The sequence below is a fragment of the Citrus clementina genome, unplaced genomic scaffold (assembly GCF_000493195.1).
Source record: "Citrus clementina cultivar Clemenules unplaced genomic scaffold, Citrus_clementina_v1.0 scaffold_4, whole genome shotgun sequence".
Lineage (NCBI taxonomy): Eukaryota > Viridiplantae > Streptophyta > Magnoliopsida > Sapindales > Rutaceae > Citrus > Citrus x clementina.
The window spans coordinates 3,801,952-3,826,901 of NW_006262274.1; the positions used below are offsets into that span (position 1 = coordinate 3,801,952).

The 24,950-nt window shown below is 34.7% G+C and overlaps 5 protein-coding genes and 2 long non-coding RNA genes across 10 annotated transcripts; 1 reads left to right on the top strand and 6 right to left on the bottom strand.

Annotated features, from left to right (window-relative positions):
• Positions 1–1,232: 1,232 nt before the first annotated feature.
• LOC18044624 (cyclin-L1-1) lies at positions 1,233–5,278 on the bottom strand. 3 transcript variants are annotated; one of them, XM_006436184.2, is made up of 9 exons: positions 5,194–5,278; positions 4,643–4,824; positions 4,448–4,529; positions 4,069–4,209; positions 3,662–3,831; positions 2,275–2,548; positions 1,757–2,177; positions 1,580–1,618; positions 1,233–1,474 (listed from the first exon to the last, which is right to left on the bottom strand). In XM_006436184.2, the coding sequence occupies exons 2-9, from the start codon at positions 4,792–4,794 to the stop codon at positions 1,416–1,418; spliced, it is 1,338 nt and encodes a 445-aa protein (XP_006436247.1). In that variant the 5' UTR covers positions 4,795–4,824; positions 5,194–5,278; the 3' UTR covers positions 1,233–1,415. The 3 variants fall into 3 exon arrangements, with proteins under 3 accessions (XP_006436247.1, XP_024042198.1, XP_024042197.1); XM_024186430.1 differs by having other exon boundaries at positions 4,643–4,757; positions 5,194–5,261; XM_024186429.1 differs by having other exon boundaries at positions 4,448–4,757; positions 5,194–5,211.
• A 97-nt stretch (positions 5,279–5,375) lies between these two features.
• On the top strand, positions 5,376–11,590 carry LOC18044625 (nucleolar complex protein 2 homolog). Of its 2 annotated transcripts, XR_002906025.1 has the most exons (15): positions 5,376–5,618; positions 5,761–5,888; positions 6,059–6,116; positions 6,382–6,505; positions 6,593–6,638; positions 6,737–6,831; positions 7,109–7,177; positions 7,500–8,027; positions 8,320–8,622; positions 8,786–9,109; positions 9,342–9,548; positions 10,269–10,358; positions 10,440–10,537; positions 11,169–11,379; positions 11,476–11,590. XR_002906025.1 is itself a non-coding variant. In XM_006436185.2 (14 exons), the coding sequence occupies exons 2-14, from the start codon at positions 5,780–5,782 to the stop codon at positions 11,293–11,295; spliced, it is 2,178 nt and encodes a 725-aa protein (XP_006436248.1). In that variant the 5' UTR covers positions 5,376–5,618; positions 5,761–5,779; the 3' UTR covers positions 11,296–11,590. The 2 variants fall into 2 exon arrangements, 1 of the variants encoding a protein (XP_006436248.1); XM_006436185.2 differs by having other exon boundaries at positions 11,169–11,590.
• A 1,227-nt stretch (positions 11,591–12,817) lies between these two features.
• LOC18044626 lies at positions 12,818–13,794 on the bottom strand. The gene has a single exon (XM_006436186.2). The coding sequence runs from the start codon at positions 13,737–13,739 to the stop codon at positions 12,957–12,959; it is 783 nt and encodes a 260-aa protein (XP_006436249.2). The 5' UTR covers positions 13,740–13,794; the 3' UTR covers positions 12,818–12,956.
• A 7,315-nt stretch (positions 13,795–21,109) lies between these two features.
• LOC112098927 (sentrin-specific protease 1-like) lies at positions 21,110–21,643 on the bottom strand. The gene is made up of 2 exons (XM_024185642.1): positions 21,626–21,643; positions 21,110–21,508 (listed from the first exon to the last, which is right to left on the bottom strand). Exons 1-2 carry the CDS (start codon positions 21,641–21,643, stop codon positions 21,110–21,112), a joined length of 417 nt encoding a protein of 138 aa, XP_024041410.1.
• Positions 21,644–21,668: 25 nt separating this feature from the next.
• On the bottom strand, positions 21,669–22,069 carry LOC112098849. Its single transcript, XR_002905902.1, has 3 exons — positions 22,036–22,069; positions 21,853–21,948; positions 21,669–21,754 (listed from the first exon to the last, which is right to left on the bottom strand). It is a non-coding gene; the product is annotated as an uncharacterized LOC112098849 (long non-coding RNA).
• Positions 22,070–22,988: 919 nt separating this feature from the next.
• LOC112098843 lies at positions 22,989–23,365 on the bottom strand. Its single transcript, XR_002905890.1, has 3 exons — positions 23,307–23,365; positions 23,114–23,218; positions 22,989–23,030 (listed from the first exon to the last, which is right to left on the bottom strand). It is a non-coding gene; the product is annotated as an uncharacterized LOC112098843 (long non-coding RNA).
• Positions 23,366–23,613: 248 nt separating this feature from the next.
• LOC112098928 lies at positions 23,614–24,303 on the bottom strand. Its single transcript, XM_024185643.1, has one exon. It carries the CDS (start codon positions 24,301–24,303, stop codon positions 23,614–23,616), a length of 690 nt encoding a protein of 229 aa, XP_024041411.1.
• Between the last annotated feature and the right edge of the window lie 647 nt (positions 24,304–24,950).

Consider the following 24,950-nt stretch of genomic DNA (forward strand, 5'->3'; position numbering starts at 1 on the left):
AGTATTTTGAGTTTTTTTTTTCATTTATTACTTATATCACATTGAAGGGAAATCTCGGTTGTTTTACTAGGAAGATTGGATCATTAACCTTATACGATGCAAATAGAAACAGCTCGTCCTTATTTTCACAAAACTACTACAAGATTTTCATTCAATAATCACGTGATAAAATCTTAGGGGATTGCTACTTTCCCCCCTACAGTAATTAATATATATCATTTACCCTCCTTCTATTTTTATAATGGCTAAAAACCCTCGTGACAGCATAAGTTTACAATATTATCCTTATTTTTAACTATTCTTTTATTTACATTTATTATAAATTAAATAAATTACATGAATAGAAACAAAATAAAAAAATTAAGTATTAAAAATAATAAATATATATTTTTATATGAGCAAAAAAATTAATAATAAATTTTTTTCTTGTAATTATTTATTTTGTGAATATTTTCTTATAATAAATATTTTGTAATATTTTAAAATTAAATGTAAAAAATATAGGCAAAATATTTTATTATTTATCTTATAATAAATTTTTATTTGTCATTCAAGTTTTCTTATAATAATATTTTTATCATAAAAATTTATTATTAATTTTTTTCTTCATTATCAAAACATATATTTCTTGCTTTTAATGCTTAATTTTTTATTTAGTTTCTATTCACGTGATATATTTAATTTATAATAAATATAAATAAAAGAATAGTTGAAAATAAAAGTAATATTGTAAATTTATATTATTAGGGGAGGTTTTGGCCATTATAAAAATAATATAGAAAAAAATAATATATGTTAATTAGGGAGAAATTGACAACCCCCCTAAAATCTTACAAAACATTTTTAATAGTGACTACCCCCAATAATAGGAACAGGCCCACAGGCCCTTAGCCTCTGTAACCTTCCACGTGTGTTTTAATTTCTTACCCATCCTCATTATTATGATCGATTAATTTTAAAACAAAAAACAAAAATAATAAGACCTTATCAGATGGACATACAAATCTCACCTACTCCCAGGTACCAAATGTGGCTGCACTATTTTCAATTTAAAAGAAATTGAAAAAAAAAAATGAATTATCGGCAACTTCACATACTTTTGTCCAGAGGCCATACCATAATGCGTGACAAGCTGTTAGTGCTACTCGGAATGTGCTTTTGCTCTCCAGAATTGAGTGGCCAAGTGAAAACTTAGCCGTTCAAAGTGTACAAACATACACTAATTGCCAAAGTAATTATACTTGTGCTTTCTTTTTACTACTGATATACATCAACATGCAACATTTTTTTTAAACCTTGAATGTTAATCATCTCGAATCAAACAGATGATGCACAACCTTTTCTATCTTTTTTTCTTTGAGATGCTTGAGTTTAACGGCAGGCCAAGACAAACCTTAATGACTGAATTAAGAGTATTAATAATGTCTATGACGGTCTTTCTCCCTCGAAGAAGAATAACTGTGGTAGTCGCGATCTGAAAATGAGAAATCATTCGGGTTATAGTACTGACAAACATACAAAACTAATTAAATAATAATAAAGGTAATGGTTACGAGAAGGGAAAATATTAAATGCCTACCACGTGTTGAGTGATGTCTTGATTTCTCAGAATGTCCTCCTGCATTTAAGAAAGAAGTTTAGAACAAATATAAAAGACCAACATGGGATCAATAGAGCCAGAAACATTGACTTGATGTTATGCTACGAGTATAATTTGAGCATGAGTCCATCACAATGACAGATTTGATAAACTCACCTGAATCCTTCATTCTATCCTTAGAACGATAACCTCGATCCTTGATTTTATCGGTTTCATCTCGATCTCGTTCCCGATCAGAGTCTCTACCCCTGTCACGATCCCGGCTCTTTCTTCTTTCCCTCTCCCTGTCTCTCTCCCTATCTCTATCTCTCTCTCTGTCCCTCTCCCTGTCTCTGTCCTTGCTTCTTTCTCCACTTGCCTCTGTCTTGTGATCAGACTTGGGTCTCTGCACAGGCTCTTCTCTTGCCTCTCCATCAGAGGGCATGCTCTTGGATTCATCATCACTCTTCTTAGAATCCTTCAGTCGATCAAGTGCTGCTTTTACCTTGGATCCACCGGATTCAGGATTAATGGGTACTAAAGCTTCAATGGGAAAAGTGGTATGGTTATTAGCTTGTGGGCTGCTTTGCGGAACTTCCTGCAAAACAGGGCGGGAGTAATCACTATCCTTCACTTCCACATGCTACTGGTAAAACGATTCACAAGAAGTATAAGAAAAGGGGAAATAGAATCACCTTCGGAGTTGACTGAGGTTGTGAATCCACAGTCTTGCTGGAAAATGTAAATGATGTTCCATCCTTACAGACTGGTATATACTTTGCCTTGGGAAGGCTGTACAGGTGAGCCAGGACCCTACAAACTTCATCAATCCCAGATTTCTCTGCATCAAATGCTTTCCACCAAGGCGGATTCTCAGGAAGGGGTATCTGGAACCTACGAGCAGCAGCATATACAACCCCACAAGCCACGACCTCGCTCTTGAATCGGACACACAAAGTTGTGCGCAGACTATTCAAAAGAGAGAGTTTATATGGAATGGAACCAGGAAAAGAAAAATCAAGGGATACGATGACCACAAATAACAGAACCCCAGAAACTACCCGCAGGAAAAGGCAAGATACTCGGAGTTTCCAGAAATACTAGCTCTTGAAGCATCATATTCATGCAAATTTTGTCTTACACATTAAGATTCTCAGTAGGAAACTAGAAAAATAATAACTTTGATAGAGGTCATACTGTACTGTCATTTCACGCACTAATCATGCCACTCTACGAACTCACAATGGAAAGTATGAATGACAATACTTCTCAACATACCTTAATGCTAAACTAGTCGGATCAGACCAAAAAGCACTGACATGATGAAATAGCAGTATAGGACATATCATGCCAGCTTCTTGCTCATATTCTACCCTTGTCACTTAATATCATAATCAAAACCTGATTCCCAATATGTCTAGTAGGCCAACTCCCAGATTATTATTATTCAATTATAGCTAATAGCTCCAACATCAGTGCTAGAGATGCCTTTTCTACAACTCACCATGGTCTCTTTCTTGGGAGATAATTTCCAGATGGTAAAACATAGTAAAGTGACTCTGCTCTAAACTGTTTAAAATTGGTCTCCGAAGAATAAATTTTACAGCAAATCCAGATTTTTTTCTTTTTTATGATAAACAGCAAATCTAGTTAAAATGATACCATTCCAACACTTTTAGACCTTTCTTTTTCTTACCCAAGAATTTCATGCTCAAAAGCCAAAAAGTTTAGCTGATAACAGAATGCACCAGAAATGCTTTTTCTCAATTCATATGACTCTTTTTTAAAGTTAGCTAAACTCGGACCTCGGAGAGGTATACTCCAAGCTTCATAATAAATAAATACCATGTAATAGCATGTAAATGAATATGTGAACATTCGGGAGAAGATTTGATAAACAACACCTTGAACATAATGTGGTAAAATAGATCATTTTGCAAAATGCTCAGAGCACAAACACACTAAAAAACTGAATTGGAATCCAACAATTATCATATCAAAGGATAAATCAAATACTAGAAGAAGAATTGACATATGAACACACACAAACATACTAAAAAGCAGTTCTGTTGCAACAAATACCTATCATTTGCTAGATTCCAAGCTTCCTGTCTCAATTCTAGAGGTGTCTCAAGGGTGGCAAGGTAGTTTGATATGAATTTGTGAGGGTGTTCAACGTGACAAACAAAGCCCATCTCTTTCAATATATGTCTTTCTGTTCTGCTCATTTCCATTTTCAATTCTGAAAATTTCTGTACACATGAATTATCAAAGAAGAGTTTAAATAAATAAAAATGCAAAGCAAGAGTTTTATAGAAACGCAGGAGTTTTATAAGTGCAAAAATTTACTTAAATGATTGATCTACCCACTAATGTGATCAGTGCACCTACTGCTAGAGTAAAGGAAATGACCAATGCCTTGAACCACAAGCAAGAAACCAATACGCATCAATACAACATATAAGTATGTAAACAACAGGGATTCTAACCTTTGAAAACAAATCCAAATGCTCTATGGGTAAGCCCTCCCTTCTGCATTCCATTCTATGGAAAACAATGATTACTTGCCTTGCTTTCCGAGGGCTCTCCTCCAGCTTTGATGCAAGCCATACGGAACTAGCAGCCACTATCTGGAAAATATCATCACATCAATGCAAATAATAGAAGACAAACCCAACAAATCCAGTCAAATTAAGCAATTAGTCAGTGTTTCTTAGTCAATAAAAGACATGATTCAGGGATCAGTATGAATCTTATATTTTCAAACAAAAACCTAAAGTTTAGCAAACCCAAATCATTATAAGATACACAAACACATAATTCAAAATCTCCTTTTGTTTGCACAATCACTCAGCAAAGATGGCTAACCTTCACATCAAAACGAGCAAATGATCTCTTGCAATAGAAACGATGGAATAAAACCTGACCAGTAGCCATTACAGCTTGCGGTCTATAAACAACACAAATAAAGGAAACAATGGAACCAGCATATTGCATAGGACACTGACAAACAAAAACTTAAAAATAGAAAATAAACTGAATATCAAAACAGTAGAAGGATACAATTTAAGCAAAATTCCACTTTCTTGAATGAGGTCACAGCCATAGATTCTCAAAGTGGTTTCTGTTGCTTCATCAATGCCATCTTTTCTAGACGGTGAGTCCTTTAGCTGCTCATCTGTTAGGTAAAAATTATCAATTGCCGTGTAAATCATTCTTGCTCAAGATCCCTCACTTTCAACTACCTGAAATGAACAACACAATATGAAACTTCCAATTATTTTCACTTGTTAAGTAAATTAAAAAAAAAAAAAAAACCCTAGGTTCTTGTTTGGCTGCGGAGACAAACTGAAGTTCTAAAGTGATTTGAGTTAAATCTGAAATAAATAAAGTAACATAACATGAGATTAATGAGTAATCATTCTACTCGAGTTGACTTAGCAAGTTAAATTTTCATGGAACAAACGAAGCAATTGATACATGAATTTTCTATTTTTTTTATTTCGAAAAATTTTCTCGTCAAAAGACGGAAAATAGCTACAGAATTCACATAATTGCAAATTTGAATTCAAAACATTGCTAGTTAGGAGGGAGAGAGGGAGAGGAGAGAGTACCTGGAGGATTTGCCTCGGCAACACTGCAAGCAGTGTCGTTTTGAGAAATTTGTGACAGAAGTAGACGATGCAACCCGGGAGGAATGGGCCGGGTCGACACTGAACCCAAACCCAAATGGGACTTAAATTTTACTTGCCACGTGGAGAGCTAATTGTCAAGACTGAAAATTACTAAATAGTCCCCCATTATTTTCGTAATTTACGCGTTGGAGTTCTCTTCTTCTCCATCCAAAAACCCTAGGGTTTTAGCGCGGCCCTGAAATTGAACTATTGTCTATTCATTTCATTGAAATTATGTCTAACTCCCCTTAAATTTCAGAATTTTTCAGTTTTCACACCTTTTAGCTTCCGAAACAAAAGGCAACACAAAACACATTCTGTGGAATTGATTGAGCTACCAAAAGCTGCTGTTGCTACAGCAGTTGGTACGAAGCGCTTTTTCAATTGTTTTAGTAATTTTTTTTTCAATTGATAATCACCTGTTAATGAATGAATTTTTTTTTCATATTTTAATGTAGCGTTTACTCTGATAGAATTTAAATTCTAATGTGCTTTTTTGTTTTTCAGGATCTTGGTGATTTGAAAAATGGGAAAACTTGGGAAGAAAGCGAGAAAGTTCGCAAAGAAGAATCTTCAGTCGGTTTTAAAAAGAAAACGAAAGATTAAGTCTACGTTCAAGAAGAAAGCTTCTAAAAGTAGGCATTTTGGTATTTATTTTTGTTAAATTTTAGTATGAGCTTATTTATGTTGCATTTCTTAGTACGAATCAAGTTTAGTGCAATATTTAGTGAAAGAATCTTATAAAATTTTAAGCTTGAGTTAATAATTTTTTTGGTAACATTGTTATTAATGCAATTTTCTGTAGAAGATCAGCGGGATGCAGCTGAAAATGAAGAAGAGAATGTGGAGTTGTCCACCAGAAGGTAAAACTTGAAATGACACGAGAGTTTAAATAATAACTGTTTTATTTTGTAATGGAGGAATGCCCAGCTCCATCTCCAAGATTTGTTAATAATTCTTGTACTTTAATTCAGTTTTTAATCTACTTTATATCATATTACTATATGCTTATGTAATTGAAAATAAGTGCATCATACTAGTCAATAGAATAGCAAGGTTAGATTTTAGTTGAGTATTTTATAGGCGTTTATCTAAAATGTTCATTACAAAATCTCAATTCTGTTACAGAAACCCTGAAAATGGAGATATTGAAGACATGTCCCTTGAGGCAATATTTAGTGAAGATGAGAGTGATGAAGATGAGGGTGATGTGGATGTAGATGACTCAGGCAGTGATGGATATCTTTCAGAGGTTTTGAAACCTATCGTGTGTGAAGTTTTTGTTAATGTGTTTCATCTCGTGGGGTTTAAATGTTGATGTAGTTGTTTTGATGACCAGGACTCAAATTGTCTGCCCATAGCTGAAAGTGAGATTCATCTAGGAGGTGAGGATTATTACCTATTGTTGTTTTTAAATTATTTCAAATATTTTTTTCTCCCTTTCATTATCTGCTTGCTAATTTTGTTAGAAATTTATTCATAGAGAATGGTGCTGCTGGCAAGCCGTCAGCACAGAACCAGGAAATCCTTTTGGAACTGGAGAATAAAAAGAAAAAATTGAGCAGACTGAAAGCAAAGGTAAGAGGTTTTCAATATACTTTTTTTGGGATGGATCTTAGAATATTAATGTAAATGAATTGAAACCGAAAACAACTCGATTTGAGGAGCTTTATTTTGTTTATCATTTGAGTCAAAACACTTGTGAGTTACATGACAGATCTTGAAAAGTTTGTTTCTTTTTTTTTTTTTTTTTCATCTGATTGTCCATCTTTTGTTTGTTTCCTCTGTTATACCATATCTGTTAATTAGAAATAATCACTCATTTGATGAATTTCTTTTACTCGAAAATTTTCAGGATCCAGGATTTTCCAAGTTTTTGGAAAGCCATGATAAAGGTCTCAAATCATTCAGAAATGAGAATGCTGTAAGTTAATTAAGGTGTCCTTTTCTTGAGAATGATATCTCGAGGAAATAATGTGCACTTCGGTTTACCCGCCTGGTGCTTTGGCTGTTTGTCATGCGCTTATATAATCCAATTAGTTCATATACAAGCGTTATTTGCAAAAATCTGACGTTGGGGGCCATAATTTCATAAAGTATAATGTGTCATGTTGATTGATCATTATGTTGACACAGGCTACTCTTGGTATTTCTTAAAATATGACGTTTGAATCTCAGATGTAGCCTGTTTATGTGTATTGGCTGGTTTTGCCATTTCATTAATTTTCACTGTCTTTCATGTATAGTATTCAGATGAAGATGAAAGGAGTGATGATGGTATGCAGTCAATGGATGAAGATGGCCCACATTTATATTTGAACAAGCTCTTGACTAGTTCTGCAATTAATTCTTGGTGTCACTTAGTTAAAGAGCAGCACAATGCCTCTGCCTTTATTAGTCTACTGAATGCATATCGAGCTTCCTGCCACTATGGAGCTGAATCAACTGGTATCCTTGGATCTGGGTCTGGCGCTCCCATGCTAGACTGTGAAACTTTTTGCAAGATATTGATGTTCGTGCTTCGTGAGGCTGATGATGTATTTCGTGAGATGCTGGGTATATCCTCAAACTGCAAAAGGGATACCATACTGGGACTGAAGAATAACTCAAAATGGAAAACTGTGAGGCCACTGATCAAGTCTTACTTGAGAAGTACACTGTTCATGCTGAATCAGGCCACGGACTCTGAGATATTAGCATTCTCCTTAAACAGACTCAGAGCCTCTATAGTATTTTTTGCTGCTTTTCCTCTTTTAATCCGTAGACTGATCAAGGTATTTTCAGCTGAAAAGCTTGTACATGAAATTCACTTTATTTATGCATTTACTATCCATCCAGTATAGATATCTAGTCAATATACGACAAAGTGTACTTGTGGTTAATATGAGTGTTATCATTAGGATTACACAGTTGGTGTAACGAACTTGACTTTCACAAACTAATGCATGGTACAGATAATTGCAATCTGTTGGAATGTGGGATCTTATCTTACTCTGTGAATGTCTTCAACTCCTAACCTATATCCTTATATTTATCATGGAATCTTACTCTTTGAATTACATACAGATTGCGGTTCATCTCTGGGCAACTGGTGAAGAGACTGTATCATTTCATTCCTTTCTGATCTTACAAGATGTGGCTTCTGGGTTTAGCTCAGATTGCTTTGACTTATGCTTGATAAAAATGTACAAAGCCTTCATTGGTCATTGCAAATTTGTGGAGCCAGCTTTATTTAAGCATTTACAATTTCTGAGGAACTCATTTGTTGAGTTATGCTCCCAAGATCTACTGAGATCATCAAACAAGGCAAAGGTTTCTATCAATAACCTTTCTAGGATACTTCAGTTGGGTCTGCAAACTAAGAAGAAGGTATGCTGTGAGCATGTTATCTTAATTTCCTTGTTTTCTTGAATTTAGATATTATTTCATTGCCGATTAGATGACGTTCCAATGGATATGTGCTGTTTATTATGACTTTTTATATCTCAGAGAACGTTTTCATCATTTTCTGTTTCTTATTGCTTATAAGCAGGAAGCAGTTAAGAAGATATGTAGTTGGCAGTATGCTAACTGCATTGATCTCTGGGTTACATATATATCACACTGCATACATGATTATGATCTTCAGCCGTTGCTTTATATCATCATTCAGATTATAAATGGAATGGCTACTCTATTTCCGGGACCTAGATATTTGCCTTTAAGATGCAAATGCATTGAATGGTTGAATCATCTCTCTAGTTCCAGTGGGATTTTCATCCCCGTCACATCATTAATGTTGGATGTTTTGGAATATAAAGTAAGCAAAGAGGTTGGGAAGCCCGGGAAGGACTTTAACTTTTCTTCTGCAGTAAAGGTTAGAAATTTCCTATATTTGTGTAATAATATTTGAGTGCTGCTATACTGTATTTGCTTATATGGTTATTTAGCATTCACATTTAGCTCAAATCTTTGTTTATTATTTTCCTTATTTTTCTTCTAATTTATATTTCATTGACCACCTATTCTTCTTTCAAATCCTTACATTTATCTATCCTAAAATCTCTTATAATTTTTGTATAACTAGTAATAGATGTATTATTCTGCAGTTACCAAAACATTGGCTGAAATCCCGGAACTTCCGAGAGGATTGTGTTTTTTCTGCCATTGAACTGCTCAGTGCACACTTCGCTCAGTGGAGCTACCACATATCTTTTCCTGAACTGGCAACTATTCCTCTTATCCATCTTAGGAAGTTTCAAGAGAAATCTGACGTTGAAAGTTTGCGGCGAGTGGTGAAACGTTTTATTGATGTGGTACTATTTCTTGTGAAAGAATTTAATGTCTTCTTATACCTCTTACCTTGACAATGAATTTAGTATTTCTTCATATAGGAACAAACCTTGAAAACTACCAATAGCTTGCTCCTCGATGATAGTTTTAGAATGAAGCACTACAGAAAAGAAAGGAAAAACTTAGTTATGCATTATGTACTTGTTCAAGGAGTGGTAGTTTACTGGCTGGGCTGGAAGCACGTTATGATAGACATTATAAGTTTAGAGAAGCTTGACAAAAAACTTCTGAGCTATTTGTTTGGACATTAACTGAATTTAGATAAGCTGTAGAGAAAATATGGGAACATGATAACAAAATTGAACTTCTAGCCAAGTAGATCTAAAACATCCACCCTCCTATCTTCCTATGATACCAATGATGTGAAAGTTAAACCTTTTCCACTTATGAGGTTTCTAAAGCAGTTGAAGCCTGGATTAATTTGATTGGTCTCAGATCAAGCCTGAAGTGCCATATTTTATTGGCAATAGGAAGAATTAATAAAAATCCAATACAGGACTGAAGACCTGAAAATTTGAAATGTTATTCTATATGTGTTGGCCATATTTTTCACTGAATGCATTATACTTCTTTAAATTTTCTGTTAAAAATCTGAATTAATTGGGAGAGTGATGTTTCATGATGTGACTTATTGTGTACTGAGTCTGAACATTTGTGTGCAACACTTTTTTCTTGCACTGTAGGTTGAGCAGAACATTGAATTTGTGAAAAAGAAGAGAGATGAAGTGGCCTTTTCCCCAAATGACCAGCAATCAGTTGAAGCGTTTCTTCAGGTCAGTATGTTTATATTATTTATATATTTTGGGGTTAGAGATATCTATCGTTCTCTCACTCTGATCAATGTTTAATGGCAGCCCGAGAAGTGTAGTGGCAACACTCCATTTACACAATACTACAGGAGTGTCATGGAAAAGGCAGCTTCTAGGAGTCTGATTATGAATGAGAATAAAAGGTGAAATCATCTTACCTGTTTCTCCCTTCCTACTCCTTCATTAAAGACCTGCACTGCATATCAATGGAAGTAATCTGTAAATCTACAATTCTACATACTTTAAAAAAAAAAAAAAAAAAAAAGAACTTTTAAATCTACCGGGTAATATCTTTTAATGTTAAGCCTGATGGAAGTCTAGTTTGAGCATAGGCATTGTGACACATTTAGTGATGGAACAAGCCAAATCAGAGGAAAAAATTAAATAATGTCGTAGCAAACAACATATTTAATATAAACTTTTGATTGTTTTGAATGTTGGAGTTTCTATGAATGTAACATAATAATTTAGGATCAAATAAGCAGCTTAAACGGTAAGTAATCCGATGATTGATGGTATGATCCTTGCGTCCTAGATTTGGATTGCATTTAGTTGGCCTCAGGACCTCATGTCCATTAAGACCAGACATATAAAGAGGCAGTTATTACCTATAGTTCTAGTGTAATCATGCCTTTTGTAATATCACTGGATCATGCTTGTTATCGACTCAAGCTGCTATCATGTTCAGTTGTCTTAATGCTATTGGTATAAGATATTAACAAAATTGGAAACATTTGCTCAATGTAACTATCTATAATATCGAACCTGCTGCAGTTTCCTTGAGCAGAAGAAACAAAAAAGAAAAAGGGGACAAAACATAGTCGATGTGCGTGCTAACGGTGAAAAAGTACCAGAAAAAAGCAAAGTAGACCAGGCAGTTTCTGTCAAGGATGGAAAGTGAGATAGAAGTACAAGCACAAAATGAAACACTTGAAGACAATGAAGAGTAACCTCCTCTTATCTCCTAATTTTGATGCCACATGAGGTTAAGCTCTAAGATGCTTTCTTAAGTTATTGATTTCTTATAAAATTACATTGTATGATACACATGTTCTCGCTTGGAACTATTCTTGTAAATCAGGGATCCAAGAGCCGCTGTTGTTTGGATAAGCACAGGTCAGTTCTAAGGTATAGGCTAAAGCAAATTTTGTCTCTGATATGAGAAAAGGAAATCAAGATTCTGACATGTTTTGTAACTCTTACTCCACGTGCATATCGTTGCAAAACTTCATTCATTTAATTCGATTGCTGCGGTTTAGTGGCCACCAAGCCTACCAGTAGAAAGGAAGAGTAGTTGAAAATAAAATAATAAATTTGGGGGAAAAAGAATGAGAAGATAAATGAAAGTTGGCCGTAAAGTATATGACATTTGAACGATATTTTGACTCCACAACATTAAACTAGCCAGCCAATATTAAAATTTAATCTTTCTTTTCTTCATTCAAAAAGGCTAAATAAAACTGCCCACTGGTCATGACTTGCACAAAATTGAATGGCTTTCGTACATATTTAAATAAATTTGCTCTACTTTTTGGAGTCTATCTGTATCAATTAGGTTCTAATGGGGAATTCTGCACTTTAGTTAAAGTGCACATGGTAAATTCTACCATATATAAATTTTAAAATGAAAAAAAAAAAAAAAAGTGCTACTAGTTTCAATGGGAGGCCTAGCTCCTATTCATATATCTTTAACTATCACAAATTGTAGATAAAACGTGAATTGCACCAAAATTATAAACAACGTGCACGCGTAAGCAAAGCACAAATGCAACCACCAAATTTGCCGGTTGCTCATGGGCTCTGTAATAAGTGGTAAGTGTTTTGGTTGTACATAATACTGATTATAAATATCAATTATGCAAAATTAGAATACAAATTATGTGTTAGTTATAACAAATCAGTGTTTTAAATTGAGATTTAAAATTAGGGGCGTTGATTGTCTTGTTCATTTAAGCTCAAACCATAGAGTTTTCAATGGCCCGAAATGCTAATATGCAAACCTCTTAGGTCAAATAAGAGTAGTTCGTACTTATTCTGACAACATTGTGAGAACGGATTCAAGTATCTTCGATGACATAAGATAATATATTTTTTTTCACAATTTTTTGAAATAAGTTCCTCTTTCTTTTAATGGGCTTGATTTGCATTATTGATTTACATTCTCTCTATGATGAAGAAATTACTTTTAAATTTTTAATACATGTTAAATATGATATATTATCAAAAGAATCATAAAAATTAACTCTTTTCGACTATATTATTCTTTTTCATGTGAAAATCTTAAGCAAAAGTTTGGAATCGAAGTGTTGTGACTACTCAATAAAATTGAGTGTTGATCAAATATTGTTGGTTTTCAAAATTAATTGGTAGTTTACAGAGAAATGAAAGGAGTTATATGATCTAGTTTGAATTCTTATCTGGATTATGATGGGTAGTTTATAAACAATAACAACAGAATAGATTACGAAATTTCAAATAAATTTCATCTAGTAGACATATATATCATTGACTCATTTTCAATCTTGGCAAAGCTCAACCACTCCTCCAACTAAAACCTAAGTCTCACACATGTCGAATGCGGTCAAATGAAGCTCTAACAACAGCATTTGCCTGCTGACTTTTACACCCCAAAATCTTAAGTAATGTCCGGATACCCTTCCATGGTGATCTCTTCCCACTCCTCCTATCCGCGTCGCCGCCAGCGTCGTCCGACTGAAACATCGTCGCCGGAGTCCTACGGCTCTGTCTGTTCTTGATGTCTCTCAGCTTCATTTCCGAAGGAAACCTTCCATAGCCAAAAGCTAACAAGTACCATCTCGGCTTAACAGAAGTTACTCGTGTTGACACTTGTTTAACTGGAAAATCATACTTTTGATAACCATTTTCTTGAGACAAAGCCTTGCAGCTGCGACTTCTTATGGCATGCTGTTGTGCTTTTGATGAAGTGCTTCTTGACATTTTCATTGAGTTCGATTTCCACGGGAAGATGCGATTCCTCTTATTCTTTTGCGTCTTCTGGGTTTGCTCCGGACGGACAGCAGCTTCCTCCTTGTAGGGAATCAGCTTCCCGCAAAAGATGATGTTGTCTTTTGGATAATCAGCACTAGCTAAAGAAGCAGTAAAATCTTCACTAAAGAACTCGAAGAAATCTTGAGCATCATCAGAAGAAGCGCTTTGATATTGATACTCCTCATTGGACCTTGAGAAATCATTGTTGTTCCAGTTACTGCCTTCCACAAGATCACAAAGAGAAAGTGTCTCTTCTGCTTCATGATCAAGATCTTGTAGTATGTAGTCATTGCTTTCTTGCACCACTGGCTGGTTTAAGTACTCTTCAGCCACCATGTTTGAATACTAAAGGAATTTGCTAAAAGGGTATCCTCTGTAATGATGGATGATAAAGAATAGCTCAAAGTTGAAGTTTTTATACAAGAAGGCAGAAGCCATGCCAGTAGGTTGGTGAAAATAAAAAACAAAAAGAAAAAAGAAAAAAGAAAAAAAATTCCTGCTGGATTGGGATGGCTCCTGTAGGAATATAAAAATCAAAGAATTAAAGAAAGGGTAATTTTTAAAAACCTCCCCTGAGGTTTGGGCTTGTTGCAAGTAGATGGCGAGAATTGATTTATTTGTAAAAAACCCCCTATCGTCAGTTAAGTTTAACATTGACCGTTAGTTGACCGTGCAAAGATAATATTACCCTTAACAATAGTTTATAAACGAAAATAACTAAAAAAAAACCAAAATTATTAGCTATTTTACACTTTTTAAATTATTGATATTTTCTTAAAGTTCTTATAAAAAATTAAAATTAAAAAATTAAAAAATCCTCTTTAAATTATTGATATTTTCTTAAAATTCCTACAAGAAAGATAAAATTAAAAATTTAAAAATGAAATAGTCATAATCTTTACCTATAATATTGTAAATTTTTAGAATTAACAAGGATAAAATTGTCAAAAAATAGGGTTTGTGCTTTTTGCACCAATAATTTTGGTTTTTTTTTTAGTTATTTTCGTTTATAAACTATTGTTAAGGGTAATATTGTCTTTGCACGGTCAACTAACGGTCAATATTAAACTTAACTGACGGTAGGGAGTTTTTTACAAATAAATCAATTCTCGCCATCTACTTGCAACAAGCCCAAACCTCAGGGGAGGTTTTTAAAAATTACCCATTAAAGAAAACAGTTCTTTCTTGCTTTAGTCTTCTAGAATAGCAGGCGTTTATATATAGACAAGAATGATTTATCCTATTATTAAGGCCAACTTTTTTTTTTATCTGAATCATAAGGTGGTCTTGAGTGGGCTCTAACTATGAGAGGTACTTTTAAACTCATACCACAACCCAGACTAATTCCCGCTTGCATTCTAGACTAATCCTTGTTTGCACTGGGTCGGTCCGTAAGGGATAAAGTGCTGGCCAAAGTGGTGACTCCATACGAGAGCAGAGCTTGAACCCCTAACCTCTTTTAAGGAGTGAGAGTACCGAACTACTCACACCAACCAAATTTAGTTTTAAGGGCAACTTTTTTGTTGGCACATAATGTGTAGAGTTGTTTTGTTAATCCATTATTTTAGCTATACCTTCCTTTTTCCTCTAATTTGGTTATGAGCGTCTCCTTTATGCACCTTTTTTTTTTTTTTTTAATATATACGACTGGTCGGCCTTTTTGTTAAATATATATTAATTTCTTTGTCATTATACAATTGCATGAAGTTGAAGAGGTGAGCCAAGTGATGACTTCACGCGAGGCGGACACTTCTTTTATTTCAAATATATTTTAGATCATGGGGGCCTGCAATTGCTTGACTGGACTTTGCTGTCTAACTTTAGTCATTCATCTTTGATGGCACAAAAGTTTGATTTTGCCTCACGAAAATTAGGGAACCAGAGACCACCGTTCCTGAGTTTGAAAAGTAAGACAAAATGGACAAAACACTTATATTTTTTAAGATTATCTTTTAATTTTTTTCTAGAATTAATGGATTTAATGATAAAAGAAGTATTGTAATTGAACACCCTGAACTTGATTTAATATGTTTTATCGACCTCATGAGTGGTTAGCATAATGACTAGCTAGACTCATAATTTGCGTAGGGTTTGAGTGCACTTTCTCATTCATATTCGAATAATATTAATAAGACGTAAGAATTTGATAATATTTTCTGCAATTTTAATTGCGACCAAAATTGTTAATAACAGTTTTTTGTGTGCGTCATAATACTACAAGGTTTCTTTTAGTATTGTGGTGTTGACTTTACGACTGTTGTAAATTGTAAGTTGAAATAATAAATTGATGGTGTTTAGTAAATGTGATTTTTGAAATCTATATTTTTGATAAAATACTAAAATAATAAGATAAAATATTTATTGAAACAATTTTATGGGAGGAGAGGTAGCGTTTACATTTTGATTTTGAGTGAGAATCTTGAGATTAGGAGTATGGAGTGGGAGTGGGAGTGAGAGTATATTATTTACTTACATTAGAATGAGAGCATGAAATTAAAATAAGAATCCAATTTATGTGTATACATAGTCTTGAGTTGGGAGTAAATGATTTCAAATTACAATTTTACTCTTATTTAAAGAATTGTAGATTTTAATTACAAAATTAATAAAAAAATATATTTGCAAAATAAAATATTTATTTTATTATATTTGTAAATTAATAATTATTATTAATATTCTTAATTATGTAAATCATAATTTTTTATTAATTTTAATTTTAATTATGTAAATAAAAAATTATTATTAAGAGTAACATAAATGAAACATTATTATTAATAATATAATATAAAATTAATATTTTCTTAGAATAAAATATTGATTATTATTAATTACTAATATTAAATAAATATAGTAATATTATATTTTCAAATAAAAATTGTATATAGTAATATTATTAATTCACTATGAGTATAATAATATTATTTTTAAGTAATTTTAACTTAAAATCAATGTAAATTATTATTTTTAATAAATATAATAATATTATATTTAAATATGTTTAATATTATTATTTTTAATACATATACTTTATAAAATAATATGATAATATTATTTTAAATAAATATGATATTATTTATTTTATTTTATTAAATAATATTTATTTTATTTTATTAAATAATATTTATTTTATTTTATTAAATAATATTTATTTTATTTATTGAATTTCTCCCACTCACATGAAGGAATGTGCAAAAAAAGTGAACTCCACGGATTGTGATTCTCATTCTCTTTTTAAAATTGGTAAGTAAATAATGAAGTGGGAGAAATTCAGATCAGATTCCTCCAAATCTAGCATAATTGAAGAAACTAACAATATGCTTTATCCCTTTCTTTTTTTAATGAAATGGAAAAAAAAAATTGAAACTAGATGTTGATTGGATTACAAGCTTGGGAACGACTTGGCAACCCCCTTAATACAAAACAACTTAACCAGTCATACATATGAAACACTAACGCATCATTTGTCATCCGCTTTAAGAAATTAATTTGCTAACCACCTACAATTTGTTCCACATAAACTTTTTTTCTTTTTTAAATCAACAATTTTTTGCCTCAGGTTTGGGTACATTCCCAAACCTCTTTGTCGTTTTGGGCAACAACTTTTTTTATTCAAAGCTCGTGGAAATGAGAAAACTTTGACAATTTCTTCCTACATTAACATTAGTTATCAATGTTGAAAATCAGTCAATTAAGCTCCAGAAGTAAAATTAGTCAATCCCCATGTTTCTTTTGTCATTCTATTTTACTTTTCAACTTATGAGAAGATAATTATAAAAAATAAATTATATTTTTCCCATTAAGAGATAAAAATTTGAAAGAGAGCATTGAAATTTGAACAGCATGCCAACACCATCGCGATAAAATCAATTTTGTTTATTCGCTGCATAATAACACTGTAACACACCAAAACGACAAATTGTTCATGCACAATATTATCATTTTTCTTATCCTAGTGTCATTGTGGGGTTCAATGTCTTCTTTCTATTTGGAATGGATTTAAAACTATGGTGCCAGCATTACAAAATGTTTTTAAATTATGATCATGTTTGAAATTGAGATACTATAACTTTTAAGTTATAGCTGCCGTAAAAAAAAAGATGTAATTATGAAATAAAAATTAATAATATATAATATATAAATTTTAAATAATAATTTTAACAAATTTATTAAAAATATAATAAATCTTTCATCATATAAGTGAAAAATCATTTCAACATATCTTGCAAGATACAATAATTAGTATTTATTAAACACTTTAATGTTGTACCTTTTAAATTACAACTGTCTAACTTCAATTCTAATCGCCCCCTAAATACAAGTGTTTGGGGTTTGATTCTTCAACAATATTTTGTTATAGTGTATGATTCTTGGGAAATTTACAAAAATAACCATTAATATTTTATTATTTTCGTAATTAACCCTCTCAACTTTTTTCTATCAACATTAGCCAAACACAAGCCTTTCTTCCCAAATTACCCTTCTTTACAGAACAAAACCAACATTGTTTCTCCCATCTCGCCAAACCAAAAGCAGCTTTTCATTCTTGAATCATCAGCCAACGGCGACCGCAAAAGACAACTGTGAAAGTGATATCCGATCATAATCTATCCAGATTCAACACAAATCGACATCACTTACTGGTATGAATTATTTTCTGAACTTACTGAACTGAGTCGGGTGAATCTGAATCTGGCGACAGGCTGCCTGTCGCAGCAAAACTTGGTGCGACAGGCACCTGTCGCACCAAGCTTCGGGCGACAGGTTGCCTGTCGCACCCACTCTTGGAGATTTATTAAAATTGTATTATTTTAATTAGGACTGAAATAATTTTTTTTTTAATTTCAGGCTTAATGGATTCAGTTGTACTTGAATTGTGTTACGATGGTTGGTGGGAGACATTAGAGAATGGCTATATGGAGTACGTGAATAGTAAAAATCGAGCTTTTTTGGTTGGAAAAAATTACCTGTTTGATCAGTTATTGGCAAGAGTATACGAGGTGTTAAAAATAAATCCTAATGACTATAGTATCACAATGAAGACAACTTTGAGGTCTAGTAACACATTATATCGTATATGTGCAATGCCCATGGATATATGTGATGATGAAATGGTAAGGGTTGTGTTGCATATGGCATCTGATGTAGCTAATTTTGGATGCATTCCTATATTCGTGACCACATCACCTCGAGTTCCGAGCGAAGGTATTGAGCCACATGTCGATACAGAAACTTCGTTTAGAGCAAATACGTCTGGCCCCGATAATGATGAAGAGGTGTTGCCAAGGACAATATCGCTGCAGCAATATTACTCTCCAATCCACGACAATTATGACAACAATGATGATAATGGCGTTACGTTACAGGATGTTGGAGCAACGGTATTTCCAATAACAACGTCGTTGGAGCAACAATATTCTCTGTATCACAACAATGATTTTCGGGACAATGATGATTTTCATAATGAGACAGAGGGGGATAATGTTTGTGCAGAACCTTCTAATAATACAAGGCGGGGCACTCGTTTCAATAATGATGGTGATGATGGAGGAGCCGATCCTTCGAATGTTCCGTCGTTTCAGGATGAGGATGAGTGTGAAGACAATACTCCTGTGAATAACAGAGGCAATAGACCTATTCCTTCTATGGTTCGATCGAGAAGGAGAATTGACCCCCTTACAAGTCTTGCTCCAACTTTACCTTCGAACATGGTTGCTCCAAGCTTTGTTAGCAGTTGTGACTAAGATGATATCAGCGTGGGTAAGCTATTTGCTGAGAAGAATGAGCTTATATTACAACTACGCAAGGTGGCCTTTAGAGATAAGTTTGATTTCAAGATTGCACGATCTACTACGACACGTTTCGAGGCTCACTGTTGTTCAGAATCATGTAAATGGCGTATTCGAGCAACTAGAAGTTCGAACGAGCAACATGTTCCTTGGGTGGTGAAGAGAATTGATAATGTACACACTTGTCATAATGAGGTATTGGTTGATGGACGTCATCAAGTAAGGAGCCGGGTTGTCGGTCATATTATCGCAGAAAAATATATTCAAGATAAGAGGATTTATACTCCCAATGACATAAGAGCAGATATGCAACAGGAATACGGTGTTCAGTTAACATACCAGCAGGCATATAGGGCGAGAGAAGTTGGTCTTGAAATAGTACGCGGCAACCCTGCAGAGTCATACAACTTGCTCCCTAAATACTCTCACGTACTAACTACAGCGAATGAGGGTACAGTCACTCACCTCGAGCAGGATGGAGATGGTAATTTCTTGTACTATTTTGTAGCACTCGGATCTTCCATCAAGGGGTTTATGCAGTACATTCGGCCTGTCATTGCTGTAGATGGTACTCATCTGAAGGGATTATATCGTGGAAGCATATTCGTGGCAACATGTCTTGATGGTAACAATCAATTGTATCCGTTAGCCATTGGGATCATGGATTCAGAAAATAATGATGCTTGGGAATGGTTTATGATGAAGTTACATGGAGTGATTGGTGATAGACCTGAGTTGGTAATTATCTCTGATCGATGCACTGCCATAAGGAGAGCCGTTCTTAAAGTATTTCACAATGCAACTCATGGTGTTTGTTTTTACCACGTCAAAGGTAACATTAAGTCACAATTTAGAATGTCCAAAGCTCTTTGGGATGAATTTGAGCCTGCCTTTATTAATGCAGCAAAAGCATATGGCCACGAGGAATTTAAGAGACAACTTGAAGGGTTGTGGATGATCCACTCGGGTGCGGCTGATTACCTAGAAAATAATGTCGGTACGTGTAATTGGGCAAGGTCTCAGTTTCAAGGTAGGAGGTACAACATTCTTACCACCAACATCGCGGAGAGTGTTAATGCTTTCATGAGGGAACCTCGAAAATTTCGTGTTACTCATCTTGTTGATCACTTCAGGAAAACATTGCAGCAATGGTTTTATGATAGAAAAATTGTGGCTGAATCAATGACTACTCGGCTAACAACATGGGCGGATAAAATAGTCACTGAGAGGAGAATTATAGCTGAAAGAATGATAGTTCGGCCGGTGTCTCCGCATCGCTTTCAAGTTATAGGCGGTGGGCTTAAGGAAGGGTTGGTTGACTTGCAAAAGAGAACTTGCTCCTGCAGAGTGTTTCAGCTTGATCAGCTTGTGTGTGCTCATGCAATTGCGGCGTGTCTAACACACCGGGTGGATTTTATTAACCTTTGCTCGGACTTTTACACTACAGAATCGTTGGCGATGGCTTATGCACAACCAGTGGAGCCAGTTGGTGATGTGGCTGATTGGGAAGTTCCAGATGAAATTCAGGAGCTGCAGGTATACCCACCAGTTGAGGCACCGCCACCTGGACGTCGTAAAGAGCGCAGAATACCCTCGGCTGGCGAGGACGTTGACCGGCGAACTGTAAGATGCGGCCGGTGTCATGAACTTGGCCATAATCGTAAGCGATGTAAGAATCCTATTGCGTCGACTCGAAGTTAGTTGTATTTTGTGTGTTATTCGTTGGTTAAAACTATTATTGTTTTTGTGTTACGTTGGTTAAAACTGTTATTGTTTTTTGTATTTCGTTGGTTAAAATTGTTATTATTCATAAAACTTTATTTTATTTTAAAGTTCAAAATGTGAGGCATTAAAATTATATAAAATTAAGTGCGGAAATAAAAAAAATGTAAATTTCAACATTGAAATTACTACATAGGTCTACAATATAATATCGTCATTAAATATATCAACCGCAATCTTCTTTCTAAAGTACTCGACATGACTAGCGTTAAACTCCAACCTAAGCCCGAACATTAAATACATCGTAACCATCAATACAAAAACACCGCAATCGCCAGTGCCTCTTTCTTGTTGCGGCGCGCTCTTAACTGCGATAACTTTCCACGAGTCTTCACTCCGCAACTCAGGTCGTATATTGTAGAAGCCAACATATTCCAACCATCGAGGGAATATAACTTCAAGTGGCTTGAATTTCAACTTGTACCTTTTGTCGTCGCGAAATGTGAGTAATGAGTCATAAATCCAGACTTTATTTTTCCGAAAGTCAACTCGTGCTAGTACCCAATGCGCGCCGTCCAAGTTAACAGGGATAAGTAACTGCATATAAAAATTAAAAAACATGTTCGTTATATATGAAATTGAAATACAACAAAGAAAAAACAACTCCTCGAATATTTTCAGTATAGAACATGTGAAATGTAATAAAATACATACTATATCGACATCCGTCATTGATTTTGACATTGTGTGCTGTCGCCCACAAAGATAACTATTCAAGCGGTCGTCGAATACCATTGAATCGACTGCACAATTCCCGTTATTCCATAACTGATTCAAGAACACCTAGTACATAGATAGCCAAGAAATGCATAAATTAATAAAACTTAAAGGCAATAATTAAAGAAATTAAATAGTATTTATAAGTTTTGTCGGCACGTTACCCAAAAAAATGTGTCCGTATGTGTGACACGTTGGAGTAAGGCATTTGGATACTGCCGTTGTTTCTCGCTAATCAAGCGGAGATACTCGTGAATATGCTGTAGAGAAACAGAAATATTACGATTTTAAAAAAAAAATTATACACAAATCCACAACAGTATACACCACGAGGAAAATATAAATACCTCATCGCCTAGCCATCCCATCGAAGCTGTCCCCAAAATTATTTGAAAGAATGACCGCGGATGCTGGACGTTCCGGCGGACTCTGATATCACCAGTGAACCATCGATCAAACTCAGCAAACAAACTAGAGTCCTCCAATCCTCTCAGTGGATTTACATCCACACTCGTACTCATGTCAATCGCATGCTCCATGATTTGGGGTCGAGGTAACCTCCGGACGTTCTGTCCTCACCTGACTGGAGGAATCATGTAAGGACTGTTATAAACATACGACGGTATGTACACGCAGCCGAACTTACTAACGCCCGGAGGCACCTCTGTGAACACCTGCACGCTCTCCCCACTAACATCCCCGTAGAAACTAACCAATGACGTGGGCGTAGACAAATTTTCATTGCCCACGTTAGTATACACTCCATAGTCATCCGGGGCCTGTACAATCGCCAAAAAGAACATATTAAATAATTATCAAATTAAAAGTTAAACGAACATAATTATTTAATTTAAATTAGCTTACCGCATACGAGCGTGCAGTGGGAGAATCCTTATTTGGACGTTTAGAAAATGTGTCGATGAAGCCAACAACGGTTTCTTTAAAATCTTTTAATTCTGACTTTATTTCATACACGTTACGATCAATCTTATCCAGCCGTCGTCGTACGTAATCATTAAACTGCTTTGTCCTCGACTAATACAAAAGAAAAAAATAAAACTTTAGAATAACAATAAAAAAATAATAACAACCAAATTGAAAAATATCGTATATTATTTATAACCTCAGAATCTCGTGCGTCATCAGAGTTGTCTGTTTGCTGCGGGTGGTCATCAACAGCCACCTCATCCTCAAAAGTGTCATGACGCTGCTCAAAAGTGTCATGACGCTGCTCAAAAGTGTCATGACGCTGCTCTGGTATTGGGTTTGGTATGTCGTCATGATTGTCATGCTCGTCCGATTGTCTTGTAACCGACGGCATCGCGTTGATTGAGGGTTGGTGCTGTATAAAGTATCATTTAAAATTACTAAATGAAAAGTCAAAAATTTCGATAAAAAATTTTTTTGTACTTACAGTATACCGACCTTATGAACCCAGTCTGGAATGCTTGGCAAGTAATCCTTCACAGAGAGCCAATATTTTCTGCTACTCTCCTTTGAATTTGGCTCAAGAGTTTGTAAAACGTCCGTCTGCCATAAATTTAATTGAAAATTTTAAGTAAGTATACCCAACTTAAATTTAGTAAAGTTAAAAAAATAAGTAATACATATTACTTACAAGACGAGATTCGTCGTTGAAGAACGAATAAACCTCCGCAAAGTTGATTCTCGAAGACGACATAGGCTTCCATTGCAGAATGCGGGGAATCTTACTCTTCGTTTTGACGACCCATGTTGATGGTAACCCTCCGATTGCTTCATAAATCCAAGCCTACAACAACCAAAGTGAAAAATCAAATAAAACAACTATCAAATATTTAATACTATAAAACTTATTAATAAACAAAAAAAAGCACCTGCACCCCAGACGTAAATCCATAAAGATTGTATTTTTCAATATTATGATCTGGATTTTTCAACCGAGTCTACTTAAATTTCTCGTCTTTTTCGAACAGTGCATTGTCAAGACTCTCGTAAATCATTTCCCACGACAATAGACCCCATGGACGCTTTCGGAAGTACTGAATATCATCAACTTGGTCAAGCCAATCGAAATTAATTTGACAGTGATTTTTTCTTGCATTTAGTAATCTGTCCGCAAAATAAAACAGCGCAATCTTTAATGCGTCCATATCGTCTATTTCCTCGAAATTCAACTCCTTAAATACGGCATCAAATTGCTTCACATTAATCTTACGATGCACACCACCAAAATACGTATTCCGTAGCCTCTGCTCCATTTCATCATTTTTTTCATTGGTATCAACACCAAATGAAAGTCCAGTAACCAAGCACCATTCGACAATTGACAAGCGAATCAAATGCTTACCAATTTGAAACCATAACTGATCCTCACGGCTATCTTCTTCATGGGCCACTTGACGCAGTAAAAGATTATGCAAAATTACCCCACTAAATGGAAAACTTCGACACTCCAAGAAATGCCCAAATATATCCTTTTTGAACATACTTAACTGCCGCTTTGTTAATTTTTCCTCGATAGCTTTTACGACCGAAGATAACATACACATGCTCGAAATTCGACCAGGAAAGTGATCAGCATAACGAAAATACATCTTGCCTACTTCAATATCTGGTGATTCTGATTTCGCCATGTATCTGTAATATTTATAAAATTATTACATTATATTTACAGAAATAAAAAATTAACTCGTTAAAAAAAAAACTCTAATTTTTTGGTGCGACAGGCGCCTGTCGCTCCAAAAAACTGGTGCGACAGCGTCTGCTGTCGCACCAAATTTGGTGCGACTGCAGGCCGCGCATGGGCGCGCGCTGCTGCCCAGCGATGGGCGCCGGCGCGCGCCCTGCCCCCCTCCCTTCCCACCCCCAAAATTAAGCGCAATCACTCCAAAATAAAAAACAGTACTCCCAAACACCACCAACCACCACAAACATCATCACCACCATTATCAATCTCAAGCTATAACTATTATTATTCTAAAATCTCATTTTAAATTAATGAAAATAAGAAAAATGACTAACCTAGGTTTTGTTGAAGGTTGTGGATCGTAGATCGGATGCCGGTGAGAGATGGAGCCGCCGCCGACGAGGGTTGATGTCGCCGCCGATGATGGGAGTTGGATCGGTTTGGGAGAGATGAGAGAAAGGGTGTGTTGGGGAAGAGATGAGGGAGGGGTATTTTGGACTCAAATGTTGTTTAATGGCTAATGTTGATAGAAATATTTTTGGGGGGTTAAGATGAAAAAAAGCAAAGTTTTTTTGGTTATTAGTGTAAATTTCC